Source organism: Coenobita brevimanus, chromosome 24 (genome assembly GCF_032717465.1).
Source record: "Coenobita brevimanus isolate Jiangsu-jjx chromosome 24, ASM3271746v2, whole genome shotgun sequence".
NCBI classification, from domain to species: Eukaryota; Metazoa; Arthropoda; class Malacostraca; order Decapoda; family Coenobitidae; genus Coenobita; species Coenobita brevimanus.
In genome coordinates this window covers 46,847,235-46,863,372 of record NC_136977.1, presented here as the reverse complement: position 1 = coordinate 46,863,372, position 16,138 = coordinate 46,847,235, and the positions used below count along the sequence as shown (strand labels likewise).

The following is a 16,138-nucleotide window of genomic DNA, read 5'->3' as shown; positions in this document are numbered from 1 at the left end:
AAAGCGAGCTGAGAAGGAAGGGAAGGTGTGAGGAGAGAATTGGAAGCGAGAGGAAGGTAGTGGAGACAGGAGATGGAGGAAGGAGGGCTAGGAGTAAGCGCAGCTAGGCTAGAAGGTTGGTGTGAGAGGTGAAGGAGGGGTGAGAGGAAAAGAAGGAGAGGGAGACAGCCAAGAGGGAAGGGAATGTGCGAGAGAGATGGGAGACAAGTGGAGAGATATGACGGAAGAAACAGTTGGAGAAGAGATCTACGGGAGATGACTGAGAGTTGAAAGAGACCTGTGAAAAAAAGATTCTGAGAAGGTGTAAGAGAGAGATGATGGAGAAATGTGCGACAAAACTGGAGGATAACTACATTAAAAAGAGATGACTACGTAAGAAACAGATACGGAAGAGAGAAAGCTGAAAAAAGTAAACTGGAACGAAGCTAGGTACACTCGTCATCATACTGTTCACCCATTCCTCAACTTTCACCCTCACTATATAAACAGTTACTCAGTACCCGGATTCTCAAACACTCTAACAATTCCTGTCCTAAATATAATGCGTTTCTGTGAGGAGGACAAGGAAGGTAGGCAAGTAGAATCTTCAAATGTCTATTCCTCTTCCTGGTGAAACAAAATATTATCTACGAGAGGGATAATATCGTAAGTCAGTCTGTGAATCTGCTAGTATCGTCTGTCCAAGCAATCATTCCACCTTAGTCACACAATCTATAAACCAAAACCACAATATTCAGGACATATTATCAACCGGGCTCTTAAATTCTTCCTTACGATATTCCATTTTATATTTGGGTTAGATGACTTTAGGTGGATTAAGAAAAATCTCCCGCAAGTAGGAAGCAAAAAAATAAATCTCTCTGTTAATCCCCTTACTGTCTCGAGGATGCAAGAATATGCAATTAGAAAAAATATATACATCTTGCTCAAGGGTCTCTCTTGAGGGAAAGGAAATTGTCTGTCTCATGCAAAAAATACATTATAAAAAACATCATCGTAAAACAGGCTTTAATGGAGGCGGTTTACAAATCTTTCACTACGACGAGTCTAACTGAGGTATTAAAAATTATCGTCTAAGCCAGAAAACCGTCTAAATCCAGTCACTGCAAGAGGTCTCCCCTGAGCTAAACAAAATCATCTCGCGGTACCGTGAACAAAATCGTCTGTAGAGTACCGCAGCAAAAATAAAATTGCCTGGCCGTACCGTAGCAAAAATAGAACCGTCTGGCAGGACAAGAATAAAATAGTCCGTATGTATCATAGCAAAAATAAAATCGTCTGGCACCTCCTGGACATCAACCGCATAGCGTTAAAGATGACCCTCTAAGATTCCTAATTTCTAACACAGCACCACCGAGGCAAAACACGAAAACATAAAGGAAAAATAAGGAAAAAATACTCGTTCCCCACCAGTGTCAAAGGAAGGTTGCAGAAAATAGGGAGCCAATTTTGACAGGTTATGAAATAGGACCCGGACTAGACCCTGTCCCTACCTGGCGCTAATTAGTAACTACAGGTGGGTGGAAGGGGTGTCAGGGACTTGGACTGATGCCATAGTTCAGGCCAGGGAGAGAGGGGAGGGTGGGAGAGAGGGGAAGGTGGGAAAAAGGGCAGGGTGAGTGAGAGGGAGAGGATGGCAGAGGGGAGAGGGGGCGAGAGAGAGGATGAGAACAGAGAGAGGAGTGGAAGGGGAGAGGTAATGGACAGGGAGAAGGAAGGGACAGGAGTAGAAGGGGACGGAAGAGTGAAGGGAGAGGAGTGGAAAGAGATGGAAGAGGCAATGGAGAGGTAGAAGAGGCGGAAAGATAGGGGAGGAGAGGGAGGGAGAAGGAGACATAGAGGAGGAGGAAAGATAAAGATAAGGAAGAAGGAGAGGGGAAGATAATGGAGGAGGGAGAGAGGGAGCGGCAAGGAAGGGAAACGAAAACGAAGAGACCGTGGATGGAAATAAGAGAGTGGAGAGGTGGGGTGAAAAAGATGGACAGAAGAAAGTAAAGAGAAAGTATAGCTTGGATAAAAAGATTGAAAGAGGTACTGGAAAGGTAGTGTAAGAGGAGAGAGGAGGAAGAAACATGGACAGGAAGAGAAGAGACCGGCTAAGAAAATTGGTGGGACGAATATGATACAAAAGGAGAAAAGAATGAAAAGAAACAGTAGCCTGGCAACTGGGGAAAATTGAGATTTGGGGAAGGGGAGACGGTGAGATGGAAGGGAAGAAGTAAGAGGGAAGAGGGGAGGGGGGAGAGGAAAATGGAGAGAAGCAAAGTAAAGGAAGAGAATGGGGCGTAGAGAGGAGAGGCGGGGTGAATGAAAGGAGGAAGGACTGGAGAAGGTAGAGATTAAGGAGAACGGAGAAGCAGCATGGTGGACAAGGAGAAAGGAGGTAGAGGAGAGGAGAGGAAAGAGAGATAAATCTTGGCGAGGAAATGGAGAAGGAAGAGACAGGAAACAGGAGTGGGGGGGAGGGAGTGTAGAGATATATTCTAGAAAAAATTGTGTGTGTGTGTGTGTGTGTGTGTGTGTGTGTGTGTGTGTGTGTGCCAAGGTGCCATACCAGTAAGATATGTGTGTGTTTTGTTCATTTATCTGTACGTGTCATGCATCCAAGTGTTTATGTATCGGTGTGTGTGTATGTGATGGTGGTATACATGTGTGCGTATACTGCCGACATGACTGGTGGTGCACTTACATCCCGTTGAGGTTAATGAAGCTTCATGTTTATTACGACAGATAAATTACCACTGAGTCAGTGTGAGTACTGTAATGGGTCGGATGGTCATTTATAGCTGTGTGTGTGTGTGTGTGTGTGTGTGTGTGTGTGTGTGTGTGTGTGTGTGTGTTTCTTGACATGACTGGTGTTGCATTTACATTCCCCTAAGGTCAATAAACCAAAATGTTTATTACGACAGATATACTGTTACTCGCATCAGATGTGTGGGGTGGTAATTGCTGGGATTACATATATATATATATATATATATATATATATATATATATATATATATATATATATATATATATATATATATATATATATATAGACAGACCTACAGATAATCATAGAGAATACACCAATTAACATATAAGACAAATATCAGTGAAAGACACGGATATCCTTATATAAGGTGAAATATACCCTAGAGAGACAGGCTTTGAAAGACAATACGGATAGGAAATATGCTTCAGAATAATGCCAATGAACAGACAAACAACTGAACCGGCAGAGCAAAGGCTGATAAATAAATAGGTTTGTAAACAGACAGATATAAAACAGAAACACAGGACTAATTACAAGGATACAGATAAACAGACACGAAAAGTGAGAAAACTGAAAACAGGAAGAAAAAGAAATTAGACAGACAGACAAAGAAGGGAAAAGTAGTGACACATAAATTACCAAGATTTAACTCCTGGTGTGAAAGTCGGAAGAATACGACGAAAATTAGCAAAATTAAGCATAAGAAAAATGGCGTCTCTAATTTGTCTGGAAATTTCCTCCTAACAGACAGGCACGTGAGAGAGAGAGAGAGAGAGAGAGAGAGAGAGAGAGAGAGAGAGAGAGAGAGAGAGAGAGAGAGAGAGAGTGACAGAGAGAGAGAGAGAGAGAGAGAGAGAGAGAGAGAGAGAGAGAGAGAGAGAGAGAGAGAGAGAGAGAGAGAGAGAGAGAGAGAGAGAGAGAGAAATGGAATCGAAACAAGTTAACCACAATATAATAAGCAAATAAAGGTGATTATCAAGCATCCAACCCTTTAAGGTTTTACTCTGTTAAATAAATTACTCTGAGGTTAACGAAAATAAAACAACCTAAGCTCCATCAACACAGGCAGAAAAATATATAGAATTCCTTTACCCTCTTCGCTGAATAAAATTGTCTGGGGTCAGTGAGAATAAGATATGGCAGTGAAAGGAGGTGAATACAGCGAGCGATATTTCTTGTGTCTGCCTGCTTGGAATTCACAGCATTTTGCATATTTCGTTCCCCTTCGGTGCTTCCTTCTTGTCTCCAGTCTTTCTCTTTTGTCTTCATTTTTTGGTCTCTATTCTCTCATTTTTCGTGTTTTAATTTTCTTGTGTTAAGTCTTGTTTTCCTTCGCATTGTTGTTATATTATCTTTTAATTTGTGTTTTTTTTCTTTTTGACTATGAGAGTTGGGAGTTCAAGTATCTTGCCCTCATCGACCATACGGTTAACTTCAGGTGACTCTACACTGAGTGACAACCCAAGGCCAGTATTCTTGTTGGTTAAGGAAGCTCCCTAACACCTTTTCCCAAGCGACCTATTTTGCTTATTATACATTACTGTCCTCCGTGTTACACAAATCATTCTAATATCGCCATGTTCTGCATATATAACTTTCAACAGATGAACCAGCCATACTCAAAGTAAACCGCTAAGGACGAGGTGCTAGGGAGCCTCCTTAACCTACGAGAATAGGTGTCCAAAAGATGCCTTGTACCTCAAGAAAACACTCCCTTAAGTGGTAACCATTTAAGGGCGCCTTGGTATCTAATGGGCTAAGGAGCTATAGCCTGGTGTGGCCTATTAGGGGTCAAGTGCAGGTAGGGTTAATGGAAGGGGTTTATCGCCGACCTAATGCCTTCTCCAAATTACCTACCAAAAAGCTCCTTCACTCCTGATGAGGCGACTTTCTTTAATAATCTTTTGTTGCTCCTTTTTTCATCAGTTTTGGGTTTTATATTTTTCCCCATCTTAATATGATCGCTTTCTGGTTACGTCACTTTTTCTTTCTTTTTTTATGCTGGTTCTCTGGCTTTCCTTCTCCAGCATCCCATTTCAACTCTTCCTTGTTCCCTCCTGCCGCTCCCTTTCTTCATCTTCTTCTTCTCTCTCTCTCTCTCTCTCTCTCTCTCCTCTCACCGTCCCCACTTCATCAATGTAGAGGCATATTCACTTGAGAAAAAAATTATCATCATGGGCCCGTAGCTCACTGTCCCCTCGCTCTTCCTCTTTTCTTCTCCTTCTCTTCCCCTTCCCTCTCCCTCCTTTCTACCTCTCCTCCCCTCCTTTCTCTCCCTCTTCCCCTTGCTCCCTGTCCCCTCGTCACCAATCTGGAAGCACATCCATTCGAGTAAATGAGAAATATTATCTATCTTCCTTCTCTCCTTCTATCCTCACCCTCTAGCTCTTGTTCTTCATTTCTCCCCCCCCCTCTCTCTCTCTCTCTCTCATCGTCACCAATCCAGAAGCACACTCAGCTCAGCACACACACACACACACACACACACACACACACACACACACACACACACATCAAGGTGCCATAACTCACTGAGAGGTGTTGTGGTGCGGTTTTACACGACGCGGCTAACTACCCTCCTCATCAGTGGCCCTTGTCATCTAGGCGGCTGGCTTCTGAAAGTGGGGTGGGTGGGGGTGGGTGGGGGAATGAGGTGGGGAAGAAAGAATGGGGTGGGGAGGAACGAAGGGGACGGGGAAGGGGGTGAGGGGATAAGACTGGAGTGGTAAACTAAATGATTACATGAGTGGTGGGGATGGGATGAGAGGGTATGAGTTGGGGTTGGGGGTGTTAGATGGATGAGGTAGGTCGGGGGAGGTGGTGGAGAAGCAGGGAGAGGGAAGATTATGGGGAAGATTGGAGTACAGCCAGCTACAGGGTGACTAGAAGGGATGCTATTGGTGTGGGTGAACGTTGGTGCTGGGGATATGGGTGTAGGAAGAGAAGTATTGCACCTGAGAACGGAAGTGTTGGAGAGGTGAGGAGAGGGAACAATATGAAGATGAGTTGGGCTTGTTGGGGACATGGGCTGGGGAGGAGTTATTGGACATAAAGCAAGAGAAGGTAGTGGAGTGGGATCAGGGAATTAGGCAAGGTAATGGAGTGATGGTAAATGAAGACTGATGTGAATAGAGGGGAGAGGCAGGACGGGGAGGGGAAAGACTGGGTTGGAAGGGATGGGGAACAAGGGTAAGTGTGAGAGAAGGGAAGAGGAAGAGCATGGCTAGTGTGGGAGCGAGAGAGGGAGGGAGATCTGATCCAGGGTGAGGGAGGAAGGCTGGAAGAAGAAGGAGATGAGTCTGAAAGAGACATATAATGAAATGATCTGGAACATAGAGAAAGGTGGATGCGAGAGGATAAAGGCAGGTGGAAAAGTGTGGAAGAGAAGGATGAGCGTGGGGGAGGTAGGGTGAGATGGAGAGACTAAAATGGAGTGGAAATGAACAGGTGTGGTTAGGAAAGATAATGGATTGAAATATGGTATGGAGTTAGGTGGGTGAGTTTAGAGGGAGGGGGAAGGTGGAGGGGAGGGGGATACATGAATGGGGAAGGAGAGAAAGGGGAATATCTGGGGACGAGGGGATGTTGCTTTGATTTAAAAAAGAAAAAAGTGGATGAGGGTGAGGAACATGGGTGAGGGAAAGTGGGGGAAAGTCTGGAGGGACATCTGGGGTGGGGGGGGGGGGAAAGACGGGAAGAATGGAGATGAAAAGAGATGACTCTGGAAGGGCAGCTTAGTTGAATGAGAGAACTCGGGAAAGAAAACCAATAGCTAAATTTAGAGGGAGGAAGGTAAGATGGGGGTGAGAAGTACACAAGTCGATGGAGGTGGTGAGGACAGGAACATGAAAGGGTGAGTTGAAGTAAGAACATAGGTGGGTGGGGTGAGACGATTAGGGAATGGGAGGGGGGAAGAAATGTGGTACTAAGAAAGGTCGTGTGGAAGGGAGGGAACCACTAATTCACTAATTAAAAATGAAAAATAGAGCAAAATGAAACAGAAATTAAGCCAATTAAAAAAAAATAAAAGTAAACGGAAAGAAGTGAAGTTAAAACCAAAACGAAAATCACCTGCATCCCATGAAAAAAAAGAAAAAAAGAAAAAAGATAAAGGGTTGCGGTCTCGTGAACTTACAAGGCTCTCTGATGCCTGTTCCGAAATTATCTGCATATTACACCGAACTTTTCCTGCAACAAGTTATCTACCAAGTTTTAATAGCGACGCTCTTTGCTCAGAAAAAAAAAAAAAAAATAAAATAAAAAAAATATATATATATATATATATATATATATATATATATAAAAGAACACAGTGCTGAATGACAAAAAAGAAAAAAAAATCATTCCCTTATCACTCATTCTCACTCCCTCCTCGGTTACTCTCTTCCGTCTTCCCTTCCCGTTTTCTTTTTCCTCTATCTCCCTCCATTTCCTTTTTTCTCTCCCTTTTTCCTCTTCCGTCTCTTCCCTCCACCATCTCACCTCTTCCCATTCTCTCCTCAGTGTCTCTCTTCCCTTCTTCCCTGTTCCTTTTCCCCTCTCACTCCCATTCCCCTTTTCTCTCCCCCCTTCAGCTTCTCTCTCTCCTCCCTAATAGAATGCGTCCCTAAAGGTGCTACAGCTGTATATTCACGCCTTAAGCACCTCCTGACGTCCATTACATCTCTTACACTAATTGACATCCTCTGGGACATCACGGCATCACTGTCAACTCGTAAACATAATGACTGTGAAGATCCTATTATAGCTGTTTCTTTCCTTGTTTTTTTTTCTTTTGCTTCTGGACGGTTTCGCCACGTGGTTTAGCCTGTGGGATGGAGTCGAGGATTCCAAGGGCCTGAATGATGAGTGAATGGATGCATGGGTCATTTCACTGATGGTTCCTTAACTAGAAATCTATTATATAATGAAAGTAATAATAATAATAATAGTAATAATAATAATAATAATAATAATAATAATAATAGTAATAATAATAATAATAATAATAATAATAATAATAATAATACACTTTATACTACCCACACCCTCCCAACAACGCCTGGGGGGACAGGATGAAGCAGGACATGACGGGTAGCGCGCCATCCCACCCACGCTCTGCTCCCCAACACCCCCCTCAATACAACCAACATCACTACAACCACAACCGCAGGAAACCCGTTTGTTACAACTGCGGGGAATTTAACCACCACGTATCACGATGTAGATTCGACCACAAAATACAGTGCACGAAATGTTTTACCTACGGACATAAAAGCCGACTATGCAGGTACTACAGTGCTTAGGAGTGTGGCAACGAAGACCTAGCCGTTTGCTCAAATACTAATGATGTAAACTTTACACTGTAAAGGATAAATTAATCATAGGACATGTCAATGCCCAATCACTGCTTTCAGATTTTGAAGAAATAAAACTTCTGGTAACTGAAAGAATTATAGACGTTCTATGTATATGTAAAACATGACTTCTTTCTCACACTCCTGACCTGTACATCGAAATATCTAATTATAAACTATAAACTATACAGATGTTTTGTGATAACGGCAAGGGTGCAGGGGTGTGTATCTACGTGAAACAGAACCTCAACTCAGAAAAGACTGATACCAAAGTGGAGAAACAAACAGGTGTGGAAGATATATGGATCAAAATAGAGTATAGAAAATCACCGTCTGTTATTATAGGCTGTCTTTATAGACATCCTAAAGCACATTGTAACTCCTATGCCTATACTGTCGATACTATAAGATCCATATCACTACACAAGAAAACTTTTTTTGCCCTTGGTGATCTAAACGACGATCTGTTAAGAACGAACAGCAAATTATCTAGCATCATAAAAAAACAACAAACTTTCATAACTAATAAACAAACCAACTCGAATTACTTCCACATCTAGTCTTTTAGATGTAATAATTACCAACAACACTGACATAGTATTACACAGTGACGTAGTACCGTAAGCTATAGCAGACCATGATCTTATTACTGTAACAGCAAATATTACCAAACCTAAACGCCCTCCCATCACTAAGACTTTCCGTGACCTAAAAATCTATTACAAAGACTTACTGTGCCATAATATACTGAGTGAAACAAACAACCTAAATAAGTTATTTAACACAGACTATGTCAATGAACAAGTAGAAATAATGAACTCTGTTTTTATCAATAATTTAGACAGATGTGCTCCAATGGTGACTAAAGAAATAAAAAGACCCCAAGCCCCGTGGATGAATGACGAAATTAAGGAAGCAATATGTGAGAGAAATCAGAGAGAAAGAGAGAGAAAGAGAGAGAGAGAGAGAGAGAGAGAGAGAGAGAGAGAGAGAGAGAGAGAGAGAGAGAGAGAGAGAGAGAGAGAGAATTATAATACATACAAAGCAGGATACCTTCAGATAGTCCTCCTCCTTAATAAGTGGCAAAGCACGTCACAAGTGTCACGAATAATGTTGACCAGGATAGACAGGAGCCATTTCACAGCCCCCTCCCCTCCCCGCACACACACACACACACACACACACACACACACACACACACACACACACACACACACACACACACACACACACACACACACACACACACTGGAGGGTGGAATCTGCAATCTGTTCGCGTGTGAACGACGGAGCTGCTCGTTTGTTGTGTGTAACGTGCTTCATCAGGCTTCGAAACAGATGAGTCGGGTTCGAACACTATTTATCTACCATATCTGTCTATCTATCTATCTATGCTTGTATGTATATATGCGTATGTATGTATGTATGTATGCATTAGTCCGACTGTTTGTCTGCCTAAATTCAGTTCTTCATCATGAAGCCTCGACACAGATTAATCGAGCTCGAGCACAACAGATGGAAACTAATAGCGAAGATGAGGCTTGATAAGGGAAAGTACCGCTACATTTTAAGCAAGGCAAAGACTTTACCATTTGGCTTATTCTTGACTGTTTTCCTTATATTTCCTCCCGTTTTTGTATAAGGCAATTCATTCTTGTTATCATTGTGTTCCGTGATGTAGTTATCTGTTTTCTTTCCCGTTGTTTTTTCCTTCTTTCTCGCACATCAGCCGATACTGAATTGCACCCAGACCCTAAATCAAAACCTAACTAAGGCATAAATGTTCTAGTTCCCGATGAAGCTACGTTCCTTTCCTGGTTGGCAATGTGAGAAATCTGGCACACCGCAGTTCCTCCCTGTCATCCCCTCCCCGCTCCCTCACCCCCGTCCTCTCATCTCTCCCTCCCCCTTCCTTCACTCTCTTCATCTCCTCTGCCTGCCTCCCTCCCTCCCTCTCCTCCACCGAAAGTCTCCCTCCCACGGTCTCACTGAAAGCATCTCATGTTTGTGAAGCAATTGAAACTTCGGCTTGTATTTCACTTCACGCTTAATATCAATGGCCTAATATACTGCATTACATTATTAAATTCAATATTCTGCTATTCTACATTCGCTATTCAGTATATAGGTATCGTAATGACAGGGTTTGGGCAGGTACAGTAGCATGACTCGGTGGATCCAGATAACCTTACTGAAGCAGCTTTTCAGAACCTGATTTTCAGAACCTGCTCTATCATCTGACGACCCCAGGTTCAATTCCCGGGAAGTACTGATATAACTTGAGATAAGTCACGCGGGATGTTGGATGTATTTCAGTCACTCTATAACATTACCAGTTTCACAAGACATGTAATTTTAACCCCCTTCTGTACGATATTTTTTTCTCAATCTTGCTACCACCAGGTGATCTTATTCAACATAAAGAAATTCGTCTGTGAAGGGGTATTGAAAACGGTTCTTAAGCCCGTCAAAACAAATGGTCTCTAAAACATAATCGTCTGGAGGCAGCAAGAATACAATAAAGATGACATCCACGAGCGGAAGGGGTTAATTTGGGCCAGAAAACTTGAATGACATCGTCTGAGAAGTCTATCGCTGTAGACGGTCTGTGTGGCAAAATCTGGATCACGTATACTTGGTGGACTGATTGGGCTGACACTACCTGGATGATGTGGTGTAAATTAACTTGGACGTGAGAGGCAGATGGCTGGGGTGGGTCTCTGGAACATAAAAGATTATCACGGCCTCTTGGATCACACTTTCAGGGGACGTGTGCTCGAGGGCTTAGGAGGCTCAGTACCTCCTCTTCCTTACCAGTATACATCTGCATAAGGCACATTACCCTACTCTTGTATATGCTAGTTATGTCCACCGTAATTCTTCTTCATTGTTCTTTACGAAAACTTTTGACATATTTCACTACGATGGCGATTTTATTTCTCGTTAATTGTGACCAGACATATATATCATTTTACTTTGCGCTGGGGAGAGACGTACTTGTGCTAAACGAATATAAACTATCTCCACTGACCATTATTGATGAAAGTTTTAATTTCATTTTGTTCGCCTATAGACAGTTTTGACCAGGTATGGAGAGACGTGCCGGATTGAAGGGGTGAAAAAGATATCTAACACAGACTACAAGACAATATATGATGCAACAAGGAAAATAAACCACCAAGGCAGCGGTGCTTGTATGTTTTCTAAGCTTCACACGAGACTACTGTCATATGAGAAGTTATATTCTCAGCAGAGCCCGAAGTGTGCCCCCTCTCCTTTCCTTTTCCCGCACACCCCTTTCTCCCTCTCCAACCACCCACCCCAGCCATCCTCTCACTCTTCCCCGCCATCCTCTTTCTTCCCTCCTCACGTCGCCACCTTTGTTCCCTCCTCTGATGTATTCCTTACGTCCCCCTCTTCACCACATTTCTCTCTCCTCTTTCCCTGTCTCTCCCTATCCTGCCGTCCTCCTCCCGTCACCCCTATCCTCTTCATCTCCATGCCTTTCTTTCCCCTTATCTCCCACCTCTTCTCTTCCCCCTTTCCTTTTTCCCTCCCCCTTGCCCTCCTCTCCATCGCCACCTATCCCCTCCCCCCCCCAAACCATTCCCATGTCCTCCCGATCTCCTCCTAGCTCCTTTTTCCTTCTTCTCTCCCTCTGTCATACTATCTATTCTCATACTCTACCTCTTTTCTCCTCTCCCTTCTCCCCACCCCCGTTCCGTTTTCCTTGCCCACTGACCCCCTTTTTCCCCTGCCTTCTCTTCCCCCCTCCCTCGTGCCCAATCACCCCTTTCTCTTCTCCTGCCCTCTCTTCTTCTTTGCTCTCCTTCTCCTATTTAAAAGATGTAGTCAAACTCTTGTACAAGTTTCTAACACGGGCTAACTGGTCTGCTGCAGTTAGCCTCTCTTCTTATGTTCTTTTGTATGTTTTCACTTTCTCACCTCTCTCCTCACCTCGATCCATCTTCCTCCACTCCCCCCCTCCGCCTCGAGTCAGTGGGGAGGTGGGGAGGAGGAAATGAGGTGATCAGTCCCAAGGCCATCGTCATTACGAAGTATTACCCCACCACTTTTTATCCGTCTGCAGAATCAATGTTCGTTTCAATCCGGCTTCTGTTCTGCCTGATATGCTTATTCTACTGATGGTGAACAGGAATTATCTGCACTCTGGGTATCATATGTTACAAGTCTGAGGCGGCTGTTACAAAGATTTCTAATATCTTTATATGGCATTCTGTACCTCAAGATAAACTCGGAGCAACAAGGCAGGTCATTCAACACAGTACAACATTACTCCCCCCTCCCCACCAGCCACTCTCTCTAAAACAATTACACCCCCTGAGCCCGACCCCTGTGGCGAGACTTCTGCACCCTTATATTTTCCTCCCTCTGTTACGTATCTCTTTTTCCCTCCTATATTTTCCCTTCTTCTATGTTACCTATCTCTTCCTCAATTTGCCTCTTCTATCTTGCGCCCCGTCTCCCTCCGCTCCTCTATTATATCTTTCCTTTCCCTCACTTCCCACTTCAGTCTTTCCTTCCTTCCATTACCTCTCATATTTCCCTTCTCTCCCCTCTCCTCCCCTGTTTCCCCTTCCCTATAATACGCCTCATCTCTCTCTTCTCTTCTTTCTCGTCCTCAGTCTCCCGCTCCCTCCGTTACCTCTCCCCCAACTATCAAAAACAATAACATCCCCTGAGCTGCCCCTGCGGCATTTCTCTCTCTTTCTTCCTCTCTCTCTCTCTCTCTCTCTCTCTCAAAAACAATAACACCCCCTGACCTTGCCCCCGCGGGCGTCAGTGTCTAACCCACAATGGGTGTAACCGCGACGAAGAGAGTCATCGCCGTCCCTCCACCGCGTAATGGCCGTGACTGGCCAACTGGGTGGTTAGATGGATGATTGGGGTAGGCTGATGGATGGATAGCACGACAGAGTAGATGGATAGATGCATGGCATGGATGAGGTAGTTTGCTGAATGGAAAGAGAGAAAATGGATTTACAAATGGATGGCTAGTTGAATTTATCGATGGCCTGGTGGTTGGGTGGTAGAAATGAAGGAAGGATGGATGGATGGATGGATGGGTGGATGGATGGTCGGCCTCCACTATCATTCATTTGCCCTCTTCCCCTTCAAACTTTATTTGCCCGTCTGCTCTTCTTTTTTCTCTCACCCTTCACCATTAGACTCTCTCTCTCTCTCTCTCAATAACCCCCTTCCCAGTGTCCCTCTAAATTTCCCTCTCTCCTCCCTCGTTCTTTCTCTTGGTTTCTCCCATTCCTCTTCCTTTCTTTTTCTTGCTATCTCCTTCTTCCTCTTGGTTGCTCTCTTTCTTCACTTTATTCCTCTTGGTTTCTCTCCTTTATCACCTCTTTCGCCCCTTAGGTTATCCTTTTCCTTCATTCCTTCTTCCTTTCTTCCTTTTCCTTCATTCTCATTATCCTCGACATTATATCTTCTTTCCTCCGTCTTTCCACTTCTGTATTATAGCTTTCTCTTCTTCTTTTTCATACGCTTCCCTATCATTCTTTTGGTCTTATCCTCTCCTTTCATCTTCATTTACACCCTCTCTTTGCGCTCATTTCACCCCTACATCCAAAACTCTCCACCCTCCCATCTCCCCATTCCTCTCCCCCTCCCAATTACTCCTCCTTCTCCTAAATGCAGTCTTTTCCCCCCCAATCTTCTCTCTCTTAAACATCTACTTATTTTGAAAGTCATCGCCTTTCACCCATTTCATCCTCCCCCCTCTCATAATAGGTCCCCACACCTCAAACTTCCCCCCCCCTTTCTCAAATCTCCCCACTTTCTTCCTCCCTCCCTTTTTCTCTCATCTTCCCCTCAATAATTTTTTCATCTTCTCACCCTGTTTACTACCCTACTCTCTATACTCTGATTCCACCCCAACCTCTCCCTACCTCCATCAAACCCTTCTTCCCTCATTCTCCTCCTACTCTACTCCTCCTTCCTCTTCCTTTAATTGTTTCTTACCCTCCTCTGCTTTCATCACCTTAATCCTCCCTCCCTCTTTGCCCTCGTTCCATCCACAAAGCTTCCACCCTCTCCCTTCACCACCTCCCTCAAATCATCCCCACCCTCCTCCGTCCGACCCTACATTCCCTCCCCTTCCCCAGCCCCGCCTTCCTCATCATCACTGTAATAACTCACACCTGCTCCAGGGAGCGTAAAAGTGAGTTAGATCCCGTCCACCTGCTCTCTGCTTACTCCGAGGCTTCTTAGTGTTTTCCTCGTAACTCCATCGACAGCAGTGTGAAGATGTCTGAGTCCCACAGTTTTTGTTATCCACGTTAAACTATTATTATCTTCTCTGGGTGTTTATACACTGATCAACCAACCCTCCATCATCACCTCCATCCTTGGTCCCGTATCTACAGCACAATCTCAGAGTTACTATTAGTATTTAAGTGTTTAGGTCCATGCAGGGGTAATTGTACAGCTTTTACTCAGTTTGCCCTAAAATTGCCATCTCCCCAATTTGAGCACTGAGCTGTAACGATATTTTAACGCTAGAATATGTGGCTTGTTACGAAAAGGTGCTAAAGAAAGAATATAGAGCCATACCACTGTCTTTTGCCGTCAGTGACCTACGTGACACAAGCTACAAAAGGATGAAACCTGGGCCAAGTTAAAGTGAAACACCTATAGTATATGTTCTGACTTCCATTTACGTTTTATATTTTTTACCTGCCTGCTCTGTAATTTAATGCCATACATTTTTGAAGTCTGTAGCAGTTGGACATACGAGGAGCAAACATACTAGGAGACCTGTATGAGGCATGTAACCGTACGTGTACAATTAATGGCATTGATGGGGATATGTACTACGGAACTATACAGGCTCTAAAATCACGGAAAATGTGCCAGAAATCCTCCTAAGGCACAAGAATGCACTAGAAAGTCTCCTAAGCACGTCAGTTATGTGCTACAAAATCTCGCAATCCTTGAAAATCTGTCACAAGTCCTTCAAAGACAAAAGAACGAACAAGAAGCTTCCTAAGCCAGTAAAAAAAATGTTTATAAATAGAAAGCCTCCTAAGTCAGTGAAAATAATCTCAAATTCTTTCATGTGTGCTAGATATCCTAAACTAATAGAATGCACTGGAAACCCTTCACAACTTCGTAATAAAATGTTAAAAATACGAAATACGCTAACTAACCCACGAGAGAGCACTAGAGGGCCTCCTAAGACAACGAGACTACAGCCTCTTGTTGCAGTAAACTGTCTGATTAATGTGCTTTTTATTACACTACTACCTGTGCTTAGGTGTACTTTATATACTAATTACAAGGGTGTATATTTGAGTTACCTCGTTGTATTCGGATAAGATTTCTCTCTCTCTCTGTCTCTCTATGTCTCTGTCTCTGTCTGTCTGTCTGTCTGTCTGTCTGTCTCTCTCTCTCTCTCTCTTGTTCCCGTTCCTTTGAAATCGGGCTTTGTATTACGCCATCTGTTGACTCAGTTGTTGAAAGTCACTGCTGTTTTTTTTTTACTGGTTTCTTTTGCAGTGTGTGTGTGTGTGTGTGTGTGTGTGTGTGTGTGTGTGTGTGTGTGTGTGTGTGTGTTTTAATTTCTATCAATCGATTATATTCAACATTTTTAATCAATTGCACTGAGGAAGGGATTACAAATGGCTAAATCTAACCCCTTCAGCATTAAAAGAAAAAAAAAATCCCCTCTCCTCTGCTGAATAAAATCGTCTAGAGACAAGAAGAAGCTAGATCAGATGTCACCATACTGAAGAGGTTTAGAATATCCAACGCTTTCTCAATCTCCATCTCACACCAGATACTTAAGCCATTATCACCGAATAATCCCAGCTCTTATCCTGAACGCAGACCGGTTTTCAGGGCGAAGATCTTATACTGTGAGTTTGTCGCTAACTGAGACTCACGCGACGTCACTAAGTACCAATCCATGTTAAGAATTTTGGGTCAATTTTGAGAAATATTCAAGTTTTTCCTAAATTCCAGCATATGGTACTCTGTCAATCTGTCTATCTGTCTATTGCCTGACGTAGCT

General features: G+C 43.5%; 1 protein-coding gene across 1 annotated transcript in view; it reads left to right on the top strand.

Moving 5' to 3' along the window:
• LOC145393370 (alpha-L-fucosidase-like) overlaps window positions 1–10,372 on the top strand; it is a 104,288-nt gene extending 93,916 nt beyond the window's left edge. Inside the window, exons 7-8 of the mRNA XM_080267468.1 lie at window positions 8,286–8,382; window positions 10,317–10,372. Of these exons, the coding sequence (XP_080123594.1) occupies window positions 8,286–8,382; window positions 10,317–10,372 (153 nt within the window). The remainder of the gene's footprint in view (window positions 1–8,285; window positions 8,383–10,316) is intronic.
• Window positions 10,373–16,138: the final 5,766 nt, after the last annotated feature.